At 39.7% G+C, this 23,054-nt stretch overlaps 1 protein-coding gene across 2 annotated transcripts in view; it reads right to left on the bottom strand.

The window, feature by feature from the left end:
- Positions 1 to 1,651: 1,651 nt before the first annotated feature.
- The window catches only part of XKR4 (XK related 4), a 230,225-nt gene continuing 208,822 nt past the window's right edge, over positions 1,652 to 23,054 (bottom strand). Inside the window, exons 3-4 of one of the 2 annotated variants that reach the window (XR_008211064.1) lie at positions 16,210 to 18,376; positions 1,652 to 6,463 (exon numbers count right to left, since the gene is read on the bottom strand). Coding sequence is in view for 1 of the 2 variants with exons in the window: in XM_052703173.1 (XP_052559133.1) it covers positions 17,430 to 18,376 (947 nt within the window). In the remaining variant the exon portion in view is untranslated. Of the gene's footprint in view, positions 6,464 to 14,092; positions 18,377 to 23,054 lie in introns of those variants that run through there. The other variant, XM_052703173.1, reaches the window with a different exon arrangement.

Genomic DNA, 23,054 nt, shown 5'->3' with positions numbered 1-23,054 from the left:
TCCCAAGGTATGTAGTCCCACACCATGGCAGCTACTCACCCACTTAATGCTCTTTTACCTCACCAATTATAAAATTATTGGATATCATCAAATGACTTTCCAGTACCCAAGATTGTGGCTTTGATGACTTCTGTGCCTGATTCACGATTGGTTAAGAAAGTTATTTATGAGCATGTTTCTATCTGGTGGGGTTTTATTTTTATTTTTATTTTTTTTGTGTGTGTGTGTATGTGTGTGTGGTTTTGTTTGTTTCTTTGATGGGGATTTGCAGGGTTACAGAGACTGAGGATCTTAACTCTTGTGAATAACTCTTGTGAAATAGGGCAGTTACCAGTTATGTTGTTGGAGTGCTCCTCCTTCCATTGCACTTTGCCAATTTACAATAACAAACTGCTTTATCTTTAGCCAAACTACAAGACATGTAGTCAACAAATGCAAATTCAGTTACCTGTGGTATATATCTAGGTAGATAGTAGATAGATCTTTCTCTGAACTCACAGTAATTATTTAGTGCCTGATGGATTGTTTTCCCTGGCCTCTCTTTCTTGGTCACCTCAGATAGGCTAACAAGCATTTAAGAAGGAGGGGGGGCATGGCTAAGGGACAGAAGGGCTGATGGATTTGGGTACTGTCCTTCCTTGCACAAGCTCCTGGTGCTGTTTAGGGTGGCATTACATGCCCAAATGTAGCAATGAAGTCCTGGAGGGGTATTAAGATCATTGAAAGTGCTGCCAAAATCAGAACAACTTGTGTAATGATCTAATAATTAAAGGCACGTGTCCAAGAGGCAGGAGGAGAAGAAACAAAACCCTCCTCAACCCCAGGGGATTTGAACACAGGAAGATCAAGGAAGCTGCATCTTTCCTGGAGTTTCTCCTAGCTACTGAGTTCAGGACGAGGCTGGGTGAGGCCCGTCACTCCCTTGCCTTCTGTTGCATGGGGATGGATCACTGCTTGGTAGGTAGTGGTGCTTTCAGGAGACAGAGGAGAGGATGAAAACAAGCAGCGCGCTGTCTCCTGTTCCCTGTGAGCCACTTCAGGTGCTGGAGGAGTTCTGGGTTTCTGCACTCCTCACTCTGTATTCCATGTGGCTGAAATGCTTCAAGAGCCATGAGATCCACTGTCCAGAAATCTCCCCCTTTCCAAGGGAGCATCCTTATTACCTGGCAGCAGGGTCTGTGCCCTCCACAGGGCTGAGGAAGATGGGCCTGCTCTATGGGCAGTTTTTTGGGAGGCCTTCCTTCCAAACATCACTCAGGGCCCAGACCTGGGTACGCAGAGCACCCTGCTCTGCTGCTCTTGGGGTGAAGTGCCTGTGGGCTGTCTGGTGGCTTCCTCGGGGTCCCTGCTGTGACACCACTGGTAAAGTTGTCCACATCCCATAAAGATCTCTCAACTCTTCTACAGCAACCAGAAGTGGCTTAGGAACTGCTCACGCCACTCCTGTACTCGAACATAGAGCTCCTTTGATGATATTATTGACTGTATTGTAGAATAGTTAGAGGTGGAAAGGCTCTTTGGAGATCATCAGGCCAATTCTTTGTCAAAACAAGGCCAGCTTTGGTCTTGTTCAGTAATGATGTTGAAAGATGGCATCTTTTGCTGAGCCATCATTTTAAGAGAGTTTTTAAAGAAGACTCTAGAGCCATGGTAAAATGACCACAGTGTACTTTATTTAATGATTTTGGTACCTTGTGTTGCAATAAAATAAAAAAAATCTACAAAATCCAAATATATAAAATTTTCAAGTTTTCCTTTTTAAGTTTTACAAGAAAAATCAAGTTGTAACCAAGGAAATTTGTTAGTATGAAGCACTACTTTCAACTTCATTTCATCACAAATTGCAACTTACTTAACAGACCAAAAGAACTATGGTACTGCAGTACATCAAATACTTCACACACTGTGTTCTTTACTATAGCACATGTAACCTCTGCCAGGGAGACAGCAGTCTCTAGCCGATAAAGACACTCTTCACAATCTGAATTCTAAAGGAATGTTTGTATACATGGAATTGGAATATATATATTTACAGGAAGATTCTTTTTTTAGTAACTATTTTGATTCTTCATTTCAAATAAAATACCAAATACATTTTTACAATGTTTACAAGTCAAAGCACAAGTTCTGCAATGATTATCATTCACCTCAAGTCACTGTGCTTGTACTGGGGGGATATCTACACTGCTCCATAAACACAAATGTGATCTTCTGTAACTTTATTTCTGCAACGGTGACAAAGGAGTATAAGCACAGTAACAGTTATTTTAGCACAATCAGTGTATAATGCAACAGTTTGCAACAGAGAACTGAGAAACTATTGGTCCATTCTGTTCAATTTGCTGTTTTTCTGCCAACTGTTACGTTTGTTGTTGTCACATAAATTGTGTACAAGATAAGAGTTAAATAACACAACTTGAATAGGAAAGAGCACGCATTTTTTAAGGCAAATTAACAAGCAGCTTATGGTGTTTTTTGCCAAACTATACCCCAACGGAACCTAAAAATAAAATGTATGTTCTACAGCTGTCAATAATTAGGTTTTCTTGTTCTCCTCTATAAATTGATCAACATGGCTTTAAACCTGGTTATTCAAAATGGAAAGAACTCCTCCCCCCAATCCCCAAATATAGAAAGTGCATGACTTTTTATGCGCCAAAACAAAACAAAAGGCAGCTGAGGTAGTTAGATGTAAAATGTATTTACGAAAAATAACTGAAAAACTAAATCCAAGACATACACAGTAAAAAACCACCCATTTGGAATTGATTCTATATCATGCAATAACTTAACGCTAAGCAGGAGACTCCGTGATTCCTGAACAAAAGAAGAAAATGATTTTAGTAATAATAACAAAGGAATGAACACAGAATACACTATTGGAATTTGAATTTCAAGTATTTGAATCTATCTGCATGTGCACTTTTTTTTTTTAACAGGCTTTTTGTAGCATTAGGAAGTAACTTACTTTTCATCAGGTGTTGAGAACTGGTCTAACTCTGGTACTGTAGCTCCTGAAAGGCAGAAATACATCACAACAGCCTGAAGACTCACCACTGCCTGTTCATGCCACCTCAGCTTGAGTGGACATCTATGCACCCGTCCTCTGCTGAGGCCACCTGAGAAGTCACAGGCCCATGGGTTCCATGCCTGTGTCTCATGGGGACCTGATGTGCTGGGGGCATGCCTGGGGTGTTCTCATGTCTGGATCTTTGCACCACAGAGCCCTGTCTCTTCTTGGACCTCGCAGCACAGAGCCCTATCTCCTGGACCTCCCCTTCCTCAGCAGCGCTGCTGCAGATCAGGCGACATGGCAGCCTTTCCTCATCTGGCGAGAGGGACTGTGTCCCATGCCTACAGACAGGAGACTCCCCAATGGAGCTTTGGCCTCAATCTGCTCAGGATAAGGAAAGATTTAGGGCCTGGAGTTCTGGCCTTAGCACAGGGGCAGGCCCGGCATTCCCCCCTGCATCCTGCCTGGAATCCCTACCTAAATGCAAAATCTGTGCGTGCAAGCACAGGAAGAGACTTCAGGGTCTGGAAAGGAGTTTCGTGAATAAGAGTACTTCTAGAAGATGGCAAAGTTGGAGGTATGTTCCTCTCCTCGGTAGTGGCCACCTAATTCATCCTTTTACTAAATGTGTGTTGTGCTGGCTGTTCTGCACCCTGCTGTCAGACCTCACTGCTGATCCCTGCAGCATCACTGGTACATGAGTTCTGCACTGGGCACCTAACTCTAAAAAGTCACACTAGAGACCATTGCAAACCTATTGATTCTTTTTTAAATTTTTTAATTTTTTTTTTTTTAATTATATTTTTTTTGTGATTAGGCAGTGAAAACACAAGGTTTGTACTTCTGAAATGTGTGCATATGGTTCACACGTAACTTAGGAGAAAAGAACAATATATGAGGGCCTTCTTTAATATTTGCGATCCGTTAAACAAAGAAATGCTGAAACTCTTTTTTATTTTTGCTCACTGTTATACTCCTCAGCTTCCCATATTATGATTACGACTTTCAAATTGATGTGTCATTTTGCCCAGCTTCAGTTGTGGCAGGCCAAAACGAGGAATCACTGATGCTGAACCTACAAACTACAGCGGCAGAGCAGAGCTGCTGCTAATTGTCAGTAACCCGTGCACAACCTACACATCAAGGCCTGCAATTTTTTTCTGCTTTTACCACAGAACTAAGTGGAAAACTTGAACACTGAGGTGCAGGATTTCTTGAGGCAGTGTGATACTGCAGCGTTCCCCAAAATGTTTGTCAGTTTCCTGTTCTTTTTTTTTTAATTATTATTTTATTTTTTTTAGGTGATGGGGAGATGGCAAGGAGTGGAATTGTGAGAATCTCAGTTTCGCAAAGAAGCCAAGGCTTTATGACTTGTATGTAATGTATGAAAAAAAAAAAAAGAAAAAAAAAAAGATTTTCTGTTTTTGTAAGGGAGAGAAATATATTTCAGGTCTTTATAAAACCCAAAGACGCTAAAAGGCACACCTCTGAAACAGCTGTGAAAATGTTTTATTTCCTGCAAAACAGCAGCAAAGGCAATCCTTTGTTTTTTCCTCTGCATACCGATTTGCAAAGGACAGAAAGCTGCAGACGGCATCTTTTAGGACTGCATTGCAGCAGCTAATAAACTTGTTTCCATTCTTGGCACCAACCTCTAAGGGCTGGGAATCCAGCTTGATGGTTCAGTGCTTTGGCACTGTGGGTGTCTAACATCACTGCTCCTAAATTTTATTTGCTGCCTTTCCTTTCCAAAGAACAGGGTACAAACACCAGCCCCATGTCCCAGCACTCAGCATCTGCCCCACAAAGAAGCAGCCCTTGTCCCCATCACCCATTCAGCTGTGCCTGTAGAGAAACTGGAATAAATGGACCTACCTTTCTCTTTGTTACCCTAGCCTGTTGTCTCTGAGGTTCCTGCATCCCTGATCTGTGCCCTAGCACTGAAGACTGTGATGAGGTTGGCCAAGATCCAAACCCTAGATCCTTCTTGAATGGTTTAAGCAGTGAAATAGTGACAAGCAAGGGCTGGAGCAGCAGGCTGATGGGGACACCAGGAGACTCTTGCTGAGCTTATGTGAAAATTTCATCTCCTCAAATTGCCATTTTTTTCCCTTGCTGCCCCAAAGCCCAATGACTTAGAATTTATATAAATATATGCATTCTTCTAGAAGTTGAAATGTGTAGCTTAAAGGATTTCTTTTTTCATGGAAAATATTAAAATATTATTAATATCTCAGTTAGTTTTCTGAACATTTAAACAGATATTTAAATTTATTCTGGAACCCAGGAAGCTGTCTTTGACTCATTCAGTGACTCACAGAAATGGAAGACCTAGAAGTGCTTTATATTATTTGCAGAGGACTATTTTTTCAATACAAAGACTGATGTTCCTTCCCCAAAGATTTTCCTTTGCCTAATCAGTATTGGATGCACAGGGACTGGCAGTTCACTGATAGTAAAGTTCAAGTGTGCTGTAAAATAGTGACTAAATAGATTCCATAAAAATAAATTTCATCTGGAGAGGCATTGTGAAATTTAATAGCAAAATGACACTTGCTTACTCTCAGGGCTTACTGGACTCCAGTAAAGTCAAAAGAAAGTCATCCATTGCTATGGAGGTCCTTCAGGCAAGCCCTTTAAGATTATAAGCTGCCTATAGTCAAGGCAAATCCCAGTACAATAATTGCTCCTTTTCAGAGTGCTGGTGTAGGTATTACTTATCAGTGTGTTCACCAGGCAAAATTTCTCAATCAGTCCTTTGACAGTGTCTTTTTTCTTTGTAGACCATGCAAGAAGGTTTTGCAAGCACAGTAAGTGTGAATCTTTTAGGATCATCGGTCTCACATGAAATTGCTTCAGAAAGCTCACCAGTTTTACTAATGGTCTAGAAATACTTGTGCACACATTTTCCCCAAACAATCAAATTTGTCAGTCAACCTGAAAAAGAAACTTTGAGCTGTGCATCATAAGAGATGGAAGGTAGAAGCATGCACAAATTACCTAGCCTTATCTGAGTGTACATTTTGCTGTAATGACTGGAGAATATGTTCATTTTAATTACTACTGGGTTTATTATTAATAGTTTTTGTAGGAATCCATTTGGAAAACATACATTGGAAGGGCTGTTCCAATGCGAATTAACTGGCACACTCCTCACACAGCAAATTTCATGAGAACAGTGTACAACAAGGAAGAACAAGGAAAGTTTGGATTTGTGTGTGTGGCTTTTTGCTTTGTTGAATTTCTTTTTAATAAATAAAGACTGCGGAGAACTGAACAAAGTTTTAAAGCCCAGCTGTACCCTGCAAAATTACTGTCAAATCAGCATGATAAGGAACTGTGTTTATTGCATCTCAGTGGGTTCTGCATCCAGTGCTTGCAGTGAGAAGATAATCCCATTTGCTAATGCCCTGGATCAAGTCCAGAAGTCACACTGGGTTTGGCATGGACCTGCAAGGTGACAAATAATGATTGTTAAGTTGGCATTTGTGTAAAGATGCAGGTAAGTGAGCGTGGGAACAAGAGCAGAGCCAGCTTGCACTGGTGAGACAGCCTTATACATGGAAGGGCACTTGAAATAAAATGCAGTGATGCTCACTTGCTAGAATAACACACAAAGAATAGACAGCAAAATATCTGTCCCATTGTGTAGAACAAATTATGCAGAAGAGAGTTTCTGCCTTTGAGAATAAATGGTAATTGAGTTAAAGGAACTGCAGTTCATTTGAAGAATTGAACTTGCGAGAGGATTTGCCTGCTGATGCAGAGGGTTCTAGGTAAGTGGCTCTTCTGCCAGCATCTCCAAAACAAAGGAAATGTGGATGCCCCATCCCTGGAGATGTCCAAGACCAGGTTGCATGGGGCCCTGGGCAGCGTGAGCTGTTGGGTGGCAGCCCTGCCCATGCCATACACGGAGGTTGGGACGATCTTTAAGATCCCTTCCAACCCAAGCCATTCTGTGAATCTATGATTCTATGATACTTCAGGTTATTATGGGCATGGGTATCTTCTCTCAGCAGTGGGGATTGCACTGACACTTTTCAGCACAGGAAGGAAATGGAAGCAAGGAAAAAAAATCATAACAATGTCTAATAAATCCTGCAAACTTGTTTGAGTGAATGTTTGAAGAAAACACAACTGTTACGATGAGCTACACTTACAGATCACGCATGAAGGTTATGGACACCTCCACAGTGATTTCCTTTGCAAGCCAGGGTGCTACTCTTCCCACTTGTAAAGAAGCAAAAATTGACAACTTATAGTGTGGTTAAAAGTCCTTCAGCAGTGATGTGCATGAGAAGCTGAGTGATGAATACCTGAGCATGGAGAAATACCATGAGGGCTCATCTGCTCCATGTATTTTCAACTGTTCTCTAATTGTGATAAGACTTTTCCCACATCATCTACTATCTGTCTTTATTTTCAGCTGGTTTACCAGTGATCATCTCCCTGCCCCATGTACATGATCATGATGTGTAGATGAGCAAGATGATGTCAGAACTACCTGCACTAAGGAAATGTGAACTTGTGAATCCACTATTTGCTTATTCTCACATGTACTGCATGAGAAACCAAGTGAAAAAGTGCACAAAGCACTTGAACGACACTGAGCCTCTCCTATTCCATATAAAGAAACGCCCACTTTATGAGTCTAATATAAGTGATATGTTTTTGTGCAAGCCATCTGACATTTATCCTCTGTAAAGAAAAATATGCATTAAAAAGCCATTTTTTTCCTACACACCACTACGAAGATCTACAATTCCTAGATTTAACAATCACTGACACAGCAGCCATAGCAAATCCTTGCTTCATGTGCTCTAGTTTGAGATGCCTCTGTATATTATTGCCAGTAAACAATTGCCAATAGCAGTGCTAATATCTATGAAGTGGCTTACAGTGTCTCCCTCCGTGTTCCAGTGAGCTCATAACAGATCTAGAATGTTCTCAGCTAACATCTTTAGTTGCAAAGAGAGTAACTGCAACACAAATACTGTACTGGCATTAAGGTTGTGCAAGTGTTGATTTTTTTTCCTGATAAGACTGCTCCTCCCCTTAGTCACTGAAACAACCGGGGCAGATTTCCACAGTGTTTCACAAACCCTTTTGATCCTGCCCAGAGGAATCCTTTACTTCCTAGTTTTCAAGAGTTTTTGATCTCTGGTCTCCCTGCTGAGGGTACCAGTGGGTTCACTTCCATAATAAAAGATGCACACTGATCAGTTGTTGACTCATGGACATGTACACCCTGGGCAAACATTCCATTTTTTTCCCTTCTGCTTCACATCAAAGAAGCTAAAATCTACCTGTAAGCTAAAAGCAATAAAGGAATATAGTTTTTCCACTCATTCACCCAGCTTCTAGTGTTGGTAAATGTGTTTATGTGTTTTGGGACACAGGTGTTTCTCCAGGAGAATGCTCTACAACCAGCATGGCCATCTCAGAAATGAAACTGGGTTGACTCTGTGATTGGTGAGGAATCGGGTGATCAGAAGGACACTGGCAGCACTTAAAGCTTCTTCAGCTCAGCAACCCCTCCACTCCCCAAGCACAACCTCTGGCTCTGCCAAACAAATCCAGTGGATGAATGACTCAAAAGACAAATGATGAGGGTTTAGTTGGGATGAATTTACTAATGTTGCATTTCTTGTGAATGTCCCTGTGCAGTGCAGGCACCGCACTGCATGCAGCTGGCAGTGCTTTTCTTCCCCCTCTCACTGATTAATGTTCGCTCGCAGGAGCCTGATTACTGTATTACAAGTCGCAAATTTGCAAGATTAAAAATGCCTGTTGAATTAATTAGCTGCAAATCAACCTGAGCAAATCTTGACAAGCTCCAGGTTGTTCCAGTGGAATAAAGAAAGAAGGAATCAATAGCAGCCACAGATACACGACTGTGTGCTGGCACACAACATATAGCAGCATTTTCCCTTTCTGCTGATAACAGAAGATTTGTTGTCCATACAGTGGTGCCTGAAGAAATTAACCCTGTCTGAACTGCCATGCCATCTCCTGGAGCATCCCACTTTTCCTTCCCCAAGAGTGAGAGCCGATGCCTGCAGTGCTTACTCTGAGACACACCACTGCATGGGCTCCTGTGTCCCAAAACAGGGATGTGGAATGACACTGGGAGGGGCTGGGGGCCACTTTTGAGCCTGTCTGAGTCCATGGTGATTAGTTCTAATCTGTCTTATAAAGCAGATCCTGTGGGAAAGTTATGACATTTCCCAAATGCAGAGCTGAATGCTGTATGACGGCTGGGTCAGGAGCTCTGACTTACACCTGAACATCAGCACAGCCAAGGCTTTCATGAAGGTTATTGAACTGTTCTTGTTTTTAGCCAGGGGTTTACAGAACTGGGACTTGGCAGCTTTTTAAAGCTTAAGAAGAAGTGTACCACATAATTGAAAACAAAAGCTTTCAGTTAACTGGCTCATAATCTTTTCCTCAGCTTTATAAAATTTAAAATTAGTTCGTATCAAGCATTGACTAAGAAACAATCTGGGATACACAGATAATAAAGCAGAATGCATACTCAGAAAAGCAATAGTAATTAAAATTTCAGAAATAGCTGCTGTATATTCACGGTACTTTTAAAACGGCAGAGGTAGTTTCATCTACAGATACATGCATTTGAAATTTATCATCAGGACGTAATCCATGAATTATCAAAACCTTATTTCTGACAGCATGTTTCAGACAACTGCACATGTGCTGGCCAACAAGCATTTCTTTTGTGCTTTTCAGTCAAATGTCAAGTAAACCAGCCGCGGTATTAGAGGTTATTTCCAATATAAGCTACTGACACTAATAACACTGATATTCAGTGAAACAAATACAGCCAACACTAAATGAGACAAAGGGCAAACTAATCACTTTGCTGTCTGCCTATATGATGTTTTTCCTCAACTAACCATGATTAATTAAATGTAGCACTAAATATTTTTCCTCCACAACTTTCCATTAAGTTACTGACACAATGCATCTCAAAGCTGTCTCCAATAATGACTAGAGTGTGTTTTTCAATAATGTGGTTTTTCTTTTGCAGTTATCACTTGATTACTCTTAACGATGATGACATTCCTGATGCTTTTCTTTACTTATAGCATTTAAATGAACTATAAGATTAAATCCTAATAGAATCTCAGGACTAAGCGTACACACAAGGATTGCACTGTGGGCTCACAAAGCTGTGGCTGAGGCTTTGTGGTGCAGCTCTGATGCACCTGAGCTCGCTGACTGAGCTCTCACAGCAAACCAAGAGGATGAGGCCAGGCTAGCACACCGCACTAACAGACCAGGCTGAAGGCAGCGTGCAGAGATTCAGGCTTGTCACAGTGCTAAACATGTTCATACAGCTTTTGGTCTGGTTTGTTTTGTATCTGCCCCAGATTTTTTACTGTAGACATTACTCTGGTTGGACACGTGCAATAGCGCTGGATATGTGTGGCAACCTTAGAGTCCTCCTCACTAAGGGGACGCAGTGAATCAAAAATATGTCTACACTGCACAGCATAACCTTGTAGTCTTTCACAACGAGGGACAAAAACCTCAAAACAAGAGAGAGCAAGCATGCCCTCCTCTTCAGTAGTGTGCAGCCCTATAGCCTTCCCCTGAGAGGTAGTAGATACGATATGGAGATAAGGATCGCTGTTAGCTGAAGAGAGAACTGAGCCTGGCTCTCCCTGCAGTCTCTGCTTGCCAGAAGTCTCATGCAGAAGAATCAGTCATGGGTATTTCTGTGCAAAGCTCTGTTTGATAGCACCCAGAGGACCCTGCCCTTCAGGTAGGATTCACAGAGGAATACCAGCTTGGGGGATCTTGGCAGGCGTAGACAGGAGTTGCACTGCTATGCACTATGAAGACTGAGGTGCTCCTGACCAAGGCCAGAAACAAAAGGCCTGAACCTTTCACATAAAAAATATGCAGGAGTTCCCGGCTTGTGCAGCTTGGAAGATCACAACATTAGCCTGAGGTCCTCGGTTACCTTGTTGACCCCTCCATGTACTCCATGTGGTTCTCCTCTGGGCGGACTCTTTGGCACCTAGGATGAGCAGGGATTGGTGCACCATATGCACCCCTTGCCCCAGTGGGTTTGTGGCACACAACTCTGAATGCATCTTGCCTTGGCTACCTCTGCAAAGGCTCTTCTGGATGTTCAACAAGCAGCTTCTCTACAGTTGGGAAATTGCTTAGGGGTGAACAGTATGTGGCCTTGCCTATGCAAGTACTGATTCCACTTATAGAAAAGCTGCTGGCATGTCTAGGGCTACAGCATTCATAGAAGTAAGATCTAGAAGCAACTGCTTCCAAAGATACATGAAATACGAGAGTGCAATCCACAGACAGAGAAAATGTTTATATCCATAGCAATCATATCTATGTTTCTATGAATGTAGCTTCTTGTTACACTGGATAATCCATTCAATTTCTAAGTTTCTCCCAGCTATTCCTGAAAATGAGAGTTTTGAGTTGGCTTTAAAGTGTTTTGTTGCTTTTTATTAAATAGTGCTTTGCATGTAGAGTTTTAGATTTGATCTTAATATTAGTTGGCCACCTCACAATTAATTGGAAATGTCTATCAATTCATACTGCATATAGCTCTGCTGTAATCATATGCAAGCTTCTCTCTTCCATGTCTAACTCATGCAAATCGCCCCCTAAATGTGCTGAAGAGGCCTTTTTCCCTGCATCTGGCTTATCAGCCCTTTCTGCTCCAGATTCAGAGTAGGGACATGGCTTACTAATGAGTATATATGATTCTCTGCATAAGAATTAGATGCAAAGTGTTCAGAACAGAATGTAAGTGCTGGAGCCAAGTTGTTTAAGAAAGGTTCCTTTTAGTGAAGGTACTGGTCAGCATTTGGTTTGTACAGGGATCACTGGAAACAAGTGGGGTTTTTATAGACATTTTTCTAAGTATTCTTAAAATGACCACAAAATAGCAGCTCAATCAAAATGGATATATTAGTCAATGTTTTAACTAAGGAAGAAAGAAATGATTTGATTCACGCAGTGTAGCACTAAGCTCAGAGTGTGTGAAATTATTCACTCAAGGGTTTTGTGAAGAAATTCCACCAAACACCTGCAGTGAGGTCACTGTGCTAAAGCAACCTTACAAACAATCTCAGTGGACTGCTCACATGCTGAAAGAGCTCTGAAAGTGATCCGTGAACCAGTGACACATTTCTCTAACCTGGTGCAAGCAGGGCTTTATTAGGTCATTTCCTACTTTCCTGTAATGAAATCATCTACTCATATCAGATGTGAGAAGTCTTCTTGGATGCAGATCACTCGGTAATTTGCAGCCAAGTGAAAAGAAAGGATAAATGTGTTTCAAAAAATCACGACCAGTGAATTGCAGTAATCTACTACTTTTTTTTTTTTTTAATTCACAAATTTCAACTATCTGTAATTATTTTGCACTTTATCTGTTTTATCAAAATGAAGAGGAATGGATGCAATGCTGTAATGAAAAGACCTAGCTCTAGAAACAGTCAAGGGAGGGCTTCACAGCGTAATATCCCTGCCATATAAATGGCTGTGTGCCACTACTCCATTTGGCTTTCTGCTGAAGAGCATGGGCTTCAGGAGAGCTAGCCTAATTGCTACAATTAGCAAAATTAAATGGCTTATTGTTTATTTAGACAATTCTTCCCACATTCGGCATTGTTATGCTGCAGAACTAGTAATTAGTGTTGAGCTTGTAAATCTGGGGACGCGTGTTGTGATTATTTTCTCTACGCACCCTCGTATGAACTCAACCTAAAAAAAGCCTTTTCAGCTGGATGCACAAATGTGATTCACTCCACTTCCCACCACGCACAGGAGCAAGAGAGGCAGCAATAGGACCCCAGTACTCCGCTGAGGGCTTTTCCTTGGCATTATGCAGGCAGTGCAGGGGGTGCAGAGCAAACCACAGCATCTCAGCTGCTCTGGGCTGTGTGATGTTATGGGCTGAACAGAGAAAGGACGGTGGCTTTGGGAGCTGGATCACTGGCAGAGTTAACTAAAACTGAGAACGGTGCCATTTTTAAGGCTTTTATGGAATTGGATGTTCAATTCAGAAATAATTCTAATTGCTGGATGAAGGGTTGTACAACAGGCTAGCTGTGAATACTTGCAGGCCAATCAAAAGTAAATGAAAATGTTGGCTTTTAGGTAGACTGGGAGTCCCTTTCCAAAAATAGCACCAGTCATGCTTTTATTACCACTCATGAATTGCTCTTTTGGGTAGATCATGGTATATTGATGAGATTACCATATATCTTTTAAAAAATGGGTTGATTAGATTTTCACCATGTATTAAAAACTGCAACTCCAAAAACTTTTAGATTTTCTTCCTCTGCTTAAAAGTTTACAAAATCAGACCTCTGAAGTCTAGCAGTTATGTTTGGAAGGAATATTTTCCATAATCTCAATGCTACATAAATTAATTAATACAAAATTTGTTAATTTGCCAATGAAAATAGTGTTTATATGCCACCAAGCCCAAATAACCCAAGCACAGAAACACTGTTCTAACACAAGAAGCGTATTTTAGCTGACACAAAGAGAAGTGGAAAATATTTTTATCATCATTAAAACTGCATTAAAAAAAAGTATTGCACATTTTTTCAAATATTATTATAAGACTATCTTACTATAGAGTAAATAACACTTCTTTTAATATAAGACAAACAGTTTATCTTACATTTTCTGACTGTTTTTTGAATGAACATGGGTATGCGTTCTTTTCCTTTAGAGCAGTGAATTACCACACAAATCCACAGCTCTCAGAATTTTAGGACCAAGATAAGTTACCTTGAAATTTGCTGGCAAATTTGTTTGGTTCATTAGGACAATGCTTACATTACACTCCCTTCTAACAGAGATGTGACTACTTTCTTCATCAGAATGTAATTATGAACATTTTAATTTCCTGTTATTCTGCAATAGAATTTAAAAGACCTGATTTTTTTCTTATTTCAAAAGCAGAAGATTTTTTTTTGCTATTGCTGTCTTCGTTGAACTTTATTGATAGACCTTAAAACAGTTTGCATTAAAAAGAATAGTGCATATTGATTATTAACTGGTCCATATTGATTATTAATGGTCCGTAAGGCCATCATGGGATTTAAATGTGGACCATATTTAATTTTGACAAGTTGTATAAAAAAATTCTAACAGCTTTTATGGTGACTGTTCACAGCAAAGCAGACTAACAAAACTGTCCATGCAGTCATCTGAGAGTTAAGGTTTCAATGGCCGTTCTGTTCTCAGCGCAAATGTCACTGACATTACAAACATAACAGAGCAGGGCTGTGGAGAGCAGATTTTCACTCAGAATAAAATGACTTCTTATTCCAGAAACACCCAGCCTGAATTCAGAAGGCAGTGGAGTACGCATACTGCTATGTGTGTATGTAATGTCAAGTATGGCACTGTGCACTCAGAACCTGCAATAGTTTGCTTGAAATGAATTTACAAGCTCTACTAAAAACATACTAAAAATGATGGGAGGGTAAGCACATTAACTGGTAGATACTAACAGTGGAAAAAAATGAAATCTCTGTATCCTTTCTTCCAAAACCAGAGAGAAAATCAAGCATACCCACTGCTCGCCTTCTTCAGAAACCTTGCAATGCAAGCACTGGTTCTGTCCATAACCCTTTGCAATCTGCACTGTTTCTTCAGTGCTGTCAGCCCTTACCAAAGGGCTCACAGCTCTGAGGAATAGCAACATGCCATGAGAAGGCCATCAAAAGAGGGCCAGGACTGCTGATATCTGGGATGTTGTCCTTCTCTCCAGGAGAGCCCATGCGGTCGGAGAGCACTGCCCGCTGTGCCCCGCTCACACTGTTTCTGAGTTACCAAAGAAGCACCAAACATACAGAACGGTTTCAGAAAGAAATCCTCACATCTTGGATTACAAAGCTTACGCTTGTTTGTAAAGGCAAATTTCCTTTTGATACCAAACGTTGGATTCTGGAGCGAAGGCTCTATTGGATTCATTCAGACAAAAGGTTTTGTCCCCAGATCTCTTTTAGCAGTTTTTACAGCGGTGTATTTTTTGACATAACGTGAGAGATCTTCTTCATAGTCATCTATGTCTGCATGGAGGGAAGGGCAATCACTTTGCACAAAGCTTTGGGTTTGGACTATCAAAGAACTTTTTTATTTAAAAACGGTTATCGAGGCAGCTGGCCACTGCTTAATTTGAAAATACCTAAGAAACCTTCAAACATGGGTGTTTCCTGATCTGTGCAAAATTCCTTCTGACTTGCAGGTTCCTGCACTTCCACAGATAGATATTTTGTTGTGAGGAACTAGCCCCAGCAAAGATCAACAGATACTGAGCATTTTTCTAATAAAAAAGTCAACATTAAAAATGGCTAATTGAATGCATACAAACAAACAAAGGCATGTAACCTCTGCCATTTCGTACTACAAATATTAATAACAGGAAAGACTGAAATTTACCCAGCAGCATATACAGCAGTGACTACACTGAATATACCTGACATGAAGATTAAAATACCAATCATCAGGTCTTCTCCACCCTGACAATGCCATTTAAAAAAGTAACACTTCAGTTCTGCTTCACTCTCCTAGAACAGATGGAAATAGTTTTAGCAAATTGCTTCTTATAGAATCGCTTGGTCTCATTACAAACCACTTATACTTGAAGCAGGATCCGCAGTTTATGGTGTATTCTAAAAGTACCCATGTAGGCTTTCATATCGCATTACACTGCAAAAACAAACCCATAATGTGTGAAAACCAGGTTTGTATCAACCTGCAGAATCTAGCTGATAAAATTCATGGACCAATTCTTAAAATCTAAGCTATAAAGAGAATGAAATGTATTAAAAGATTTGAGGTTTATAAAAAGTAACCTTTTTATACCATATTTTTACTTTACAAAAATATTGAAATAATTCATGAGTTTTTCACTCTGCACCAGCTTTAAAAAAAATACTATCAAATTTTGACTTGCACCTTTAATGCATCTGAAAGCACCATCAGGGGATACTTTTAACATAAAGAAGGATACTGTTGACTAGATTTAGGGAGGTATTTCAAACCCAAAAGCTTGTAGCAAAAGCACTCTGTATTACAGTGTAATTTTTAGATATATCTGGAACAAGTCCTGAACAGGCAGAAGAGGGCTTCCACACAGCTTGGTTATGTCACACTTCACTGAATATACTTACTCAGAGGTGGCTGAAAGTCTTTAAAAGACATCACTTTCACCTTGGGTGGGAAAAATCAGAGCTGTCTCGACACGTTGAGAACTGGATTGGTCTTTCCTGCTTCTTGGTCTCGTAGGGTTCATGCCACTCGTGATCTGTCCCTTGGGCAACATCAATCTTGTGGTTACACAATGTTTGGCACTAGAAGGGTATGGCATGTCACAGTCTCTTGTCACCCCTGCATACATTCACACTGAATCATGCATTCCCAGTTCTGAAACAGAGAAGTTTCAGCGTGTTCATCTCCTTGTAGTTCCTTCTGAAACATCTGAATGGGGTCCTCCAAAAAACTTTAGAATATGAAAACTATACTTCCCTGTTCTTTTACATACATATATATATATTTTTTGCAAATTGAACATTGAATCATGATTATCATTTAATTTACATCACTACGTGCTGGAGCTCCTTATTTCTCCTGAAAACCAGAAGTGAGAGCTGCATAGGATTTCTGTTGAAAGCAACATAAAGGACTTAAATTGCAATTAAAAAGACTTTGAAATTCCACAGAAAACAAACAGTTCTGGCGGTGTCAATGTTTGTGAGCTATATAATCAGTTATTTTCCATTTATAACCTTGCTAACATGATGATTTCTCTTTTTAATTAAGAACTATTTTGCAAACCTGTCTAACCTGAATGATCTATTTATGGGGTGTCAAATACTACTATGCTCCTATTTTCCCCTAGAAACCAGTTTTAATAATGGCAACATTGTGTGCTACAGTTTTGTTATTTTTGAGAGGATTTTTCTTTGCTTGCTTTTGCCATTGATTATGCAAATATCAATCATTCATTTCTAAAATAAAATGCACTACTGGCTAAAGTTGAAAGCTCTGGTCAGAGCCCCCCTGTTGATTTGCTTGTGAGTACCATGCAGTCCGAGTTTCATAGCAGCAAGGAGTCATGGGTGAGTTTTCCCAGAAACTGATCAGTATGTGTGGGTTGGTTGTAGGCTTTTTGCTTATTTTTTGAGGATTTCAGGTGATGTTGCTGTACCAGTGTCCTGCAGATGGACTGCACACAGTGGATCAAATGATAATCATGATGGTAGCCAGACTAAGAACACTACAGCTTGTTGTCCTAATGGTAGTACACAGTTTGTTATTCCTACAGCCCTCCCATCAATCCTTAACTTGGACTGTAACGGCAGAGCTTCTCCAAGCTGCGTTTTTGCTTTGTCTATAATGTGGTTTCGTATTCCAAACGCTCCTGGATGAGGGCATCATCTTTATACTGTAGCCGTGGAGGAGCAGGGGAACATTCAAACGCTAGGATTGCCTTCCTCAGGCTCCTGTCCAACACGTGTCTCTCCCAGGCTGGGTACCTGTTCCTGAACAGATCGATCTTAATGACCGACTCCTCGATCCGGGGTGGGCGGGACGAAGGTGTGGATGGAGCAGTGGGCCTCACCTGGAACACAGGCACACACCCATCCCTCTCTGCGAACTTTTGATCCCGCTCACTCGTCACACTCCGGTTGTTGGAGATGGACCGAAGGGTGTTTGTTGCCACTTCCGTGGGTAGGGTAAAGGCAGCTGCAGGGTCCTCACAAGCACAGCTTGGCGACTGCCCAAACCTTGGTCCGTTGGGATGAAAGAAGGCATAGTACATCAGCATAAAAACAATGCCTGTCAGAAAGCTGCTGAACACCACACACAGTGCTGGTATGGCAAATGCATCGGAGATTGGTGGGGCCTTGTAGAGATACCAGAGAGCACTCAAGGCGGTGTTTTCCAAAAGGATCACAAAATAGTAAATGAAAAGCCTACAGCGTGTCCTTCCTTCCTTGACGTTAAACCAGCTGAAGATATAGATAATTCCAACAACCATGTCGAAAACTATCTCCTCCCATTTGGTGATGCAAAACTCTGTCTCGCAGTGGACAATCCAGAAGGTCATGATGCACCAGTGGAGCACGATGAAGATCCCAAAGTACAGCTGGAAAACCGAGGCAAAGAGAGCAAAAGTAATGACCCTTGCTGCAATGGTGAAGAAATGCCAGCAAAACTGGATTATAACAGCCATGTAACTGATGGGTTTCTTGTCGTCACGGGAGTCACGGAGGGCCTTCTGGTAGGAAGCCAGAGCCCAAGCTAGAGATACGAGAGATGCTGCAGCAGTAAGACCTAGGAGAAAACAGGAGATGAAGTTAGGGCATAATTGGGATATCAGTGCTTCGTTGAAACCAGTGAGATCCTTGCTGCTGTAAATGCACTCCTCCATTTGGATAGTAAGATCTCTTTCTTCACCTTTAGCTCAGTCAGTAAGGAGAAACAGACCTTATAGCTGAGATTTTGCTGCCAGTACAAGCACACTGTATGTTAGATACACAAGAAAAAGAGTGGCTAATAAACTACATTCTGAGGCACTCATTTGGCAGCTTTATGTTTGAAATCAATTCAGCCATTCGCAGCCTAAAGGAATTCAGGAATAGGTGTCTCTGCCATCTGTGTGATTTAGCAGGATCTGCTCTGGTTATCGTATTCAAGAGTATGATTTTTCTGATTTTGATGAGTCATTCAAGAAGTTCAGTGTAAAGCAAACAAGCCTTTCTAACTAATTACTAATGGCTTTCAAATTACATTCTCACATGCAGTTTACTAAATCAATAAAAATGTGAGAATATGTCCCCATTTTTAAATGAAATTAAACTCCTGTCATATCAAAATTTAACTGCCTTACTCTTGCTGGGGGAAAAAAAGGGCACCCATTTTGATAATCCCATCACATTTTAACAGAACAACAGTTGGAAAATATCAAAACTTCATTTTATTGCAATTAGAGGTTTAATTTTAGAAATGCTGGAATTTTCTATGGAATTAAAATTCAGAGTGTAGATAAAGTCAATTGACAGTTATGAATACATTTTCATGGAGCCTCATACATATCCCATATACCACAGAATTTCCTATGTAGAAGGCCCTAAATGATAGCATTTCTGAAGTACATATCAAATATTTTTCATTATAGAGTGCAATACAAAATCATTTCTCATGAGATTATTTTTGTGAAAATAATTCTCTTTCACTCAAAAATGTAAAAACAGTAAAAACTATTTTCACAAAAACTTTTCCATACTTATTTTGAGTGTGTATTATTCATTTTATTTAAAATGAATTTGATTGCTCTTGGAAGCTAAACATAAAAAACTTGCTTTGCAATTGAATCTCATTTTTAAATTCATCTGTTACTTCCATTCACTACCAGACAGATATCTTACATTCCCCATTTAAGCAGTGATTTAGTTTAAAATATTTATTTGAATATTTTAACACTTACAGAGCATTCTGCTAGAAATACATTATAATTTTTCTTTGCTAGATGATTAATTTTTATTTACTTATGACTTGTATCAAGCTGCTTTGTTTGGATGGAAATGGGAATTCAACAGAAAGGCAGAAACCCTGCACAGGAAAAATATATCAAACATTTCATACTTAAAACTGATCAGCTGAGCAAATTTTACATGCAGGTAATGAATAGAGTTGTAGACCACAAGAAGATAATAAAATTTCAGCTTGTTCAATGTCTAAACATTTGCTTAACTTTGAGCAAGTTATTGAAGAAAATGAAGCTAAAAGGAAGAAAACATTTCCTTTGTCTGCTGTCAAACGCTGTTTAATCTTTTCAACAAACTTCAGATCTGAATGCATAAACAATATGCAACAGCTTTCTTTAGCACCAAACCATCAAGAATAGAATACTTAAATACAAATTCTAAGTATATTTTCTAAACACACAGTGGTAAATCTAAGCCAAAGCACACGTCACCATTTCTTTTTAGGAAAAAAAAGAAAAAAGTTTATGTTAAAACAGAAAGATGTAGGCTATGGAAATAACACCTCATTCTATTTAAGCTTAACACACTAAGATTTTTCTCTTCAGTAGTATGCAGGGCTTCATTGCTTTCAGAATGGATTGTTTTTGCCAATATTTCTCCTACATCACGGGCAAGGAGCAAATTACATTGTGAGCTCTGACGAACCCATGATTTAAAAAGCCCTTTTTAAAAAAGGAAGATAAAATAAACAAGAAGCAGAAATATAGAGCAGACTTAGGATCCTGGGGAAAATTTTTGAATAAAACATCATCATTCTTCTTATACACCTCTCATTTAGATGCCTGGGTGTCAGAACACTAACATTACTTCTTCATGCACAGAATAAATAATCAGCCAGTAAGACAGGATGGAGACATGTTATAAATTGGTATTTTCATTTCTGACATGCATATTTGCTCTTCACGCCGGGCTGCCTTTCAGTCACCGTAATCTCTGGAGATGACACTTAACAGCTCAAAATGTAGCTCCTTGTGTTCCTGCAGGAATGTTTTAACTGCTCCTGAAAAAAGCATAGTTCATTTCCCTTATGAAAAAAAATAAAAAAAAAAAAAAGGAAAAAGTGGAAAATAGGACAAAGGATAAGAGAATCTTTCAATACAAATGAGCCAGTCTGAGCAAATGCTCAAAAATAGCATTATCAGCACAGGGAAGAATAACATGAGAGAAAAACCCATATATTTCCATTGCAAATCTACCTTTAACGACCTCACACACTCCCCCAGCGGTTTGTAGAGATATCATCAGTTTTGCATTAGGAGGTGTAAAATCATTCATTAATGCGCACAGAATGTTCCAGATAAAATTCATAGGAATTTCCAGTGCTCTAATGCTAATTAATTCATAGTCATTTTCTGTGACAGAAAGAACCAAGTACAATAGCAAGGTAAGTCAGTTATTTAAATAGTCATTAAGAGGGAAACATTCTTGTGCTTTTACAGAACAAAATCAGGAATGACAGCTTACAGGAAGGAAAAAGGCATCAAGGGAATGCACGGAAAGGAAGAGCTACCTGTTAAGGCATTGTGTCTAATTTTGTGCTATTGGCAACGGTGTTAGGGATACAGACTTCAGATAAGGCTAAATGCTTCATGGACACCATCCATTTCTCTTTATTGGTGAACAATTACTAAAAATAATGTAAGTGACAATAAATGGCAGTTTGCTACTAACTAAATGCTACAATATAAATAAATCACTAGGAATAGTTATCAATGAAGTGAATTAATATTGAACAGAATGGGTAATTGATTAAATTGGAACATATGAATTTTTGAGGACGTGGTCACAGATCCATATTTCAAAAGGGAATTAAAATATATTTCTATTATTACCAAAACAAAACTTTAAATGGCACCAGGAAAAAAAAAAAAAGACAGAATGTCCTAAAGTCCTAAGGGAAGACAAAAAAATTGTAGCAAAAGAAGTAGTTTAACTTTGACATAAGAATGCTTAGTTGCCATTCCAAAATGAGGTGACAGCTTTGTGGAGCCCCAGTAAACAGAACAAACACTGGTTTTCCTGCCAGCTTCAGCTTCTGCACCGACTTCAGGCACTACTGCAACTTTCTGGCATATTTCACAGCCATATATTTCAGAGTTTTGTATTTAGTCTTGATCTTAGAAATTAACTAACCATTCCCAGGAAGTATGTACTCCAAAAACTAGGTACTGAACCGTTACAGACTACTGAAGTCTGGGAAAGCACAAATTCCTAAACGAGTCTTGGGAAACACAAATATATGTTCCTATTCCTTTCTGTGGGTGAATCCTCAGTATGTTTTGCAGTATGTGGTTTGAAATCTTTAGAGACTCCAACTTACTGGGAGTGGAGTGCTCCTACCTACCACAAGCCACCTTAGCCGAGCCCCTTGACAGTAGTCTCAATGGTGAGAACAGTCAGAAACACATTGCACTGGGTCAACTTTCTGTTACAGCTAAGCATATGTTTTGAGCGAAAAAGACAATATTATTTCTTTTTGTTAAGGGTTTAGCATTACTTAATTACATTATCTGTATAAAGGATCAGCAACTTTGTAATTACAAGTGAGTTTCAGATGTCCCTGAGATAATGGACTTTCTACTTTAAAATACAGAGCAGAATTGCCTTGACTGAACAGCATTAACTTATTTCCCTGGAAATCAGTCATTTCTGTAGATATGAGAGAGGCTTTTCATGTGAGAATGTGCCATACATGTATTGGCACTGTAAATATAAGACATAATAAACTACAACATGCTGCAGCTCATTACAGAAAAAGATGAAAAAAGCCACTAAAATAAATGGAAGAAAACAAAGGGAAAAGAGAATGTATGCGAAGATGGACGTGTTTATAAATGTAATATTATTTCAAGGAAGCGAACTCAAATAGCTAGAGGAGTGCTAACAAAGTTCTCCTCACCAGCAGTTGTGAGAAATCTGACTGTTTTGACTTGTTTTGCTCATGAGTAGTCCAAATGAATCACGCACAACAGATAGGGGCTTTCCATATCACACTTCTGCTTGACAGTCACCACTTAATCGTATCCTGCTGGCACCTCTGTCTTTCCATTATGGTTCTTCCAAACATGTATAATTTATTTAACTTTGAGGAAAGCAATTCAATATCTAAGCAGCATATTTGTTCTACTGGTTTGTACTTTTCTTCTGCTCTCGCAATATAATCTTCAGAATTGAATATAACTGAAAAAATCTTTGTCTCATTCTCACGCCAATTTTATCTTCTCCCCGATTCATACATATTTGAATGTACTTGAAAGCATACTCAGATCCACAAACTACTTTTCTGTTCTAATCACATTGGTTCATGAAACTGCTATACAATAAGCTCAGGATACCTCAGGTCAGCTGAAATCCCTACAAATTAATGAATTTATAAGAGAAAATGCTCTTTGGCAGACATGATTTCAGAAATACAACTCCTGCCAAGGCTGTTCTCTCTCTGCTACATCCTCCCTTTTAAACTT

This window comes from Tympanuchus pallidicinctus, unplaced genomic scaffold, assembly GCF_026119805.1.
Source record: "Tympanuchus pallidicinctus isolate F22 unplaced genomic scaffold, pur_lepc_1.0 scaffold5, whole genome shotgun sequence".
NCBI lineage: Eukaryota > Metazoa > Chordata > Aves > Galliformes > Phasianidae > Tympanuchus > Tympanuchus pallidicinctus.
This window is presented reverse-complemented; position numbering and strand designations above follow the sequence as displayed.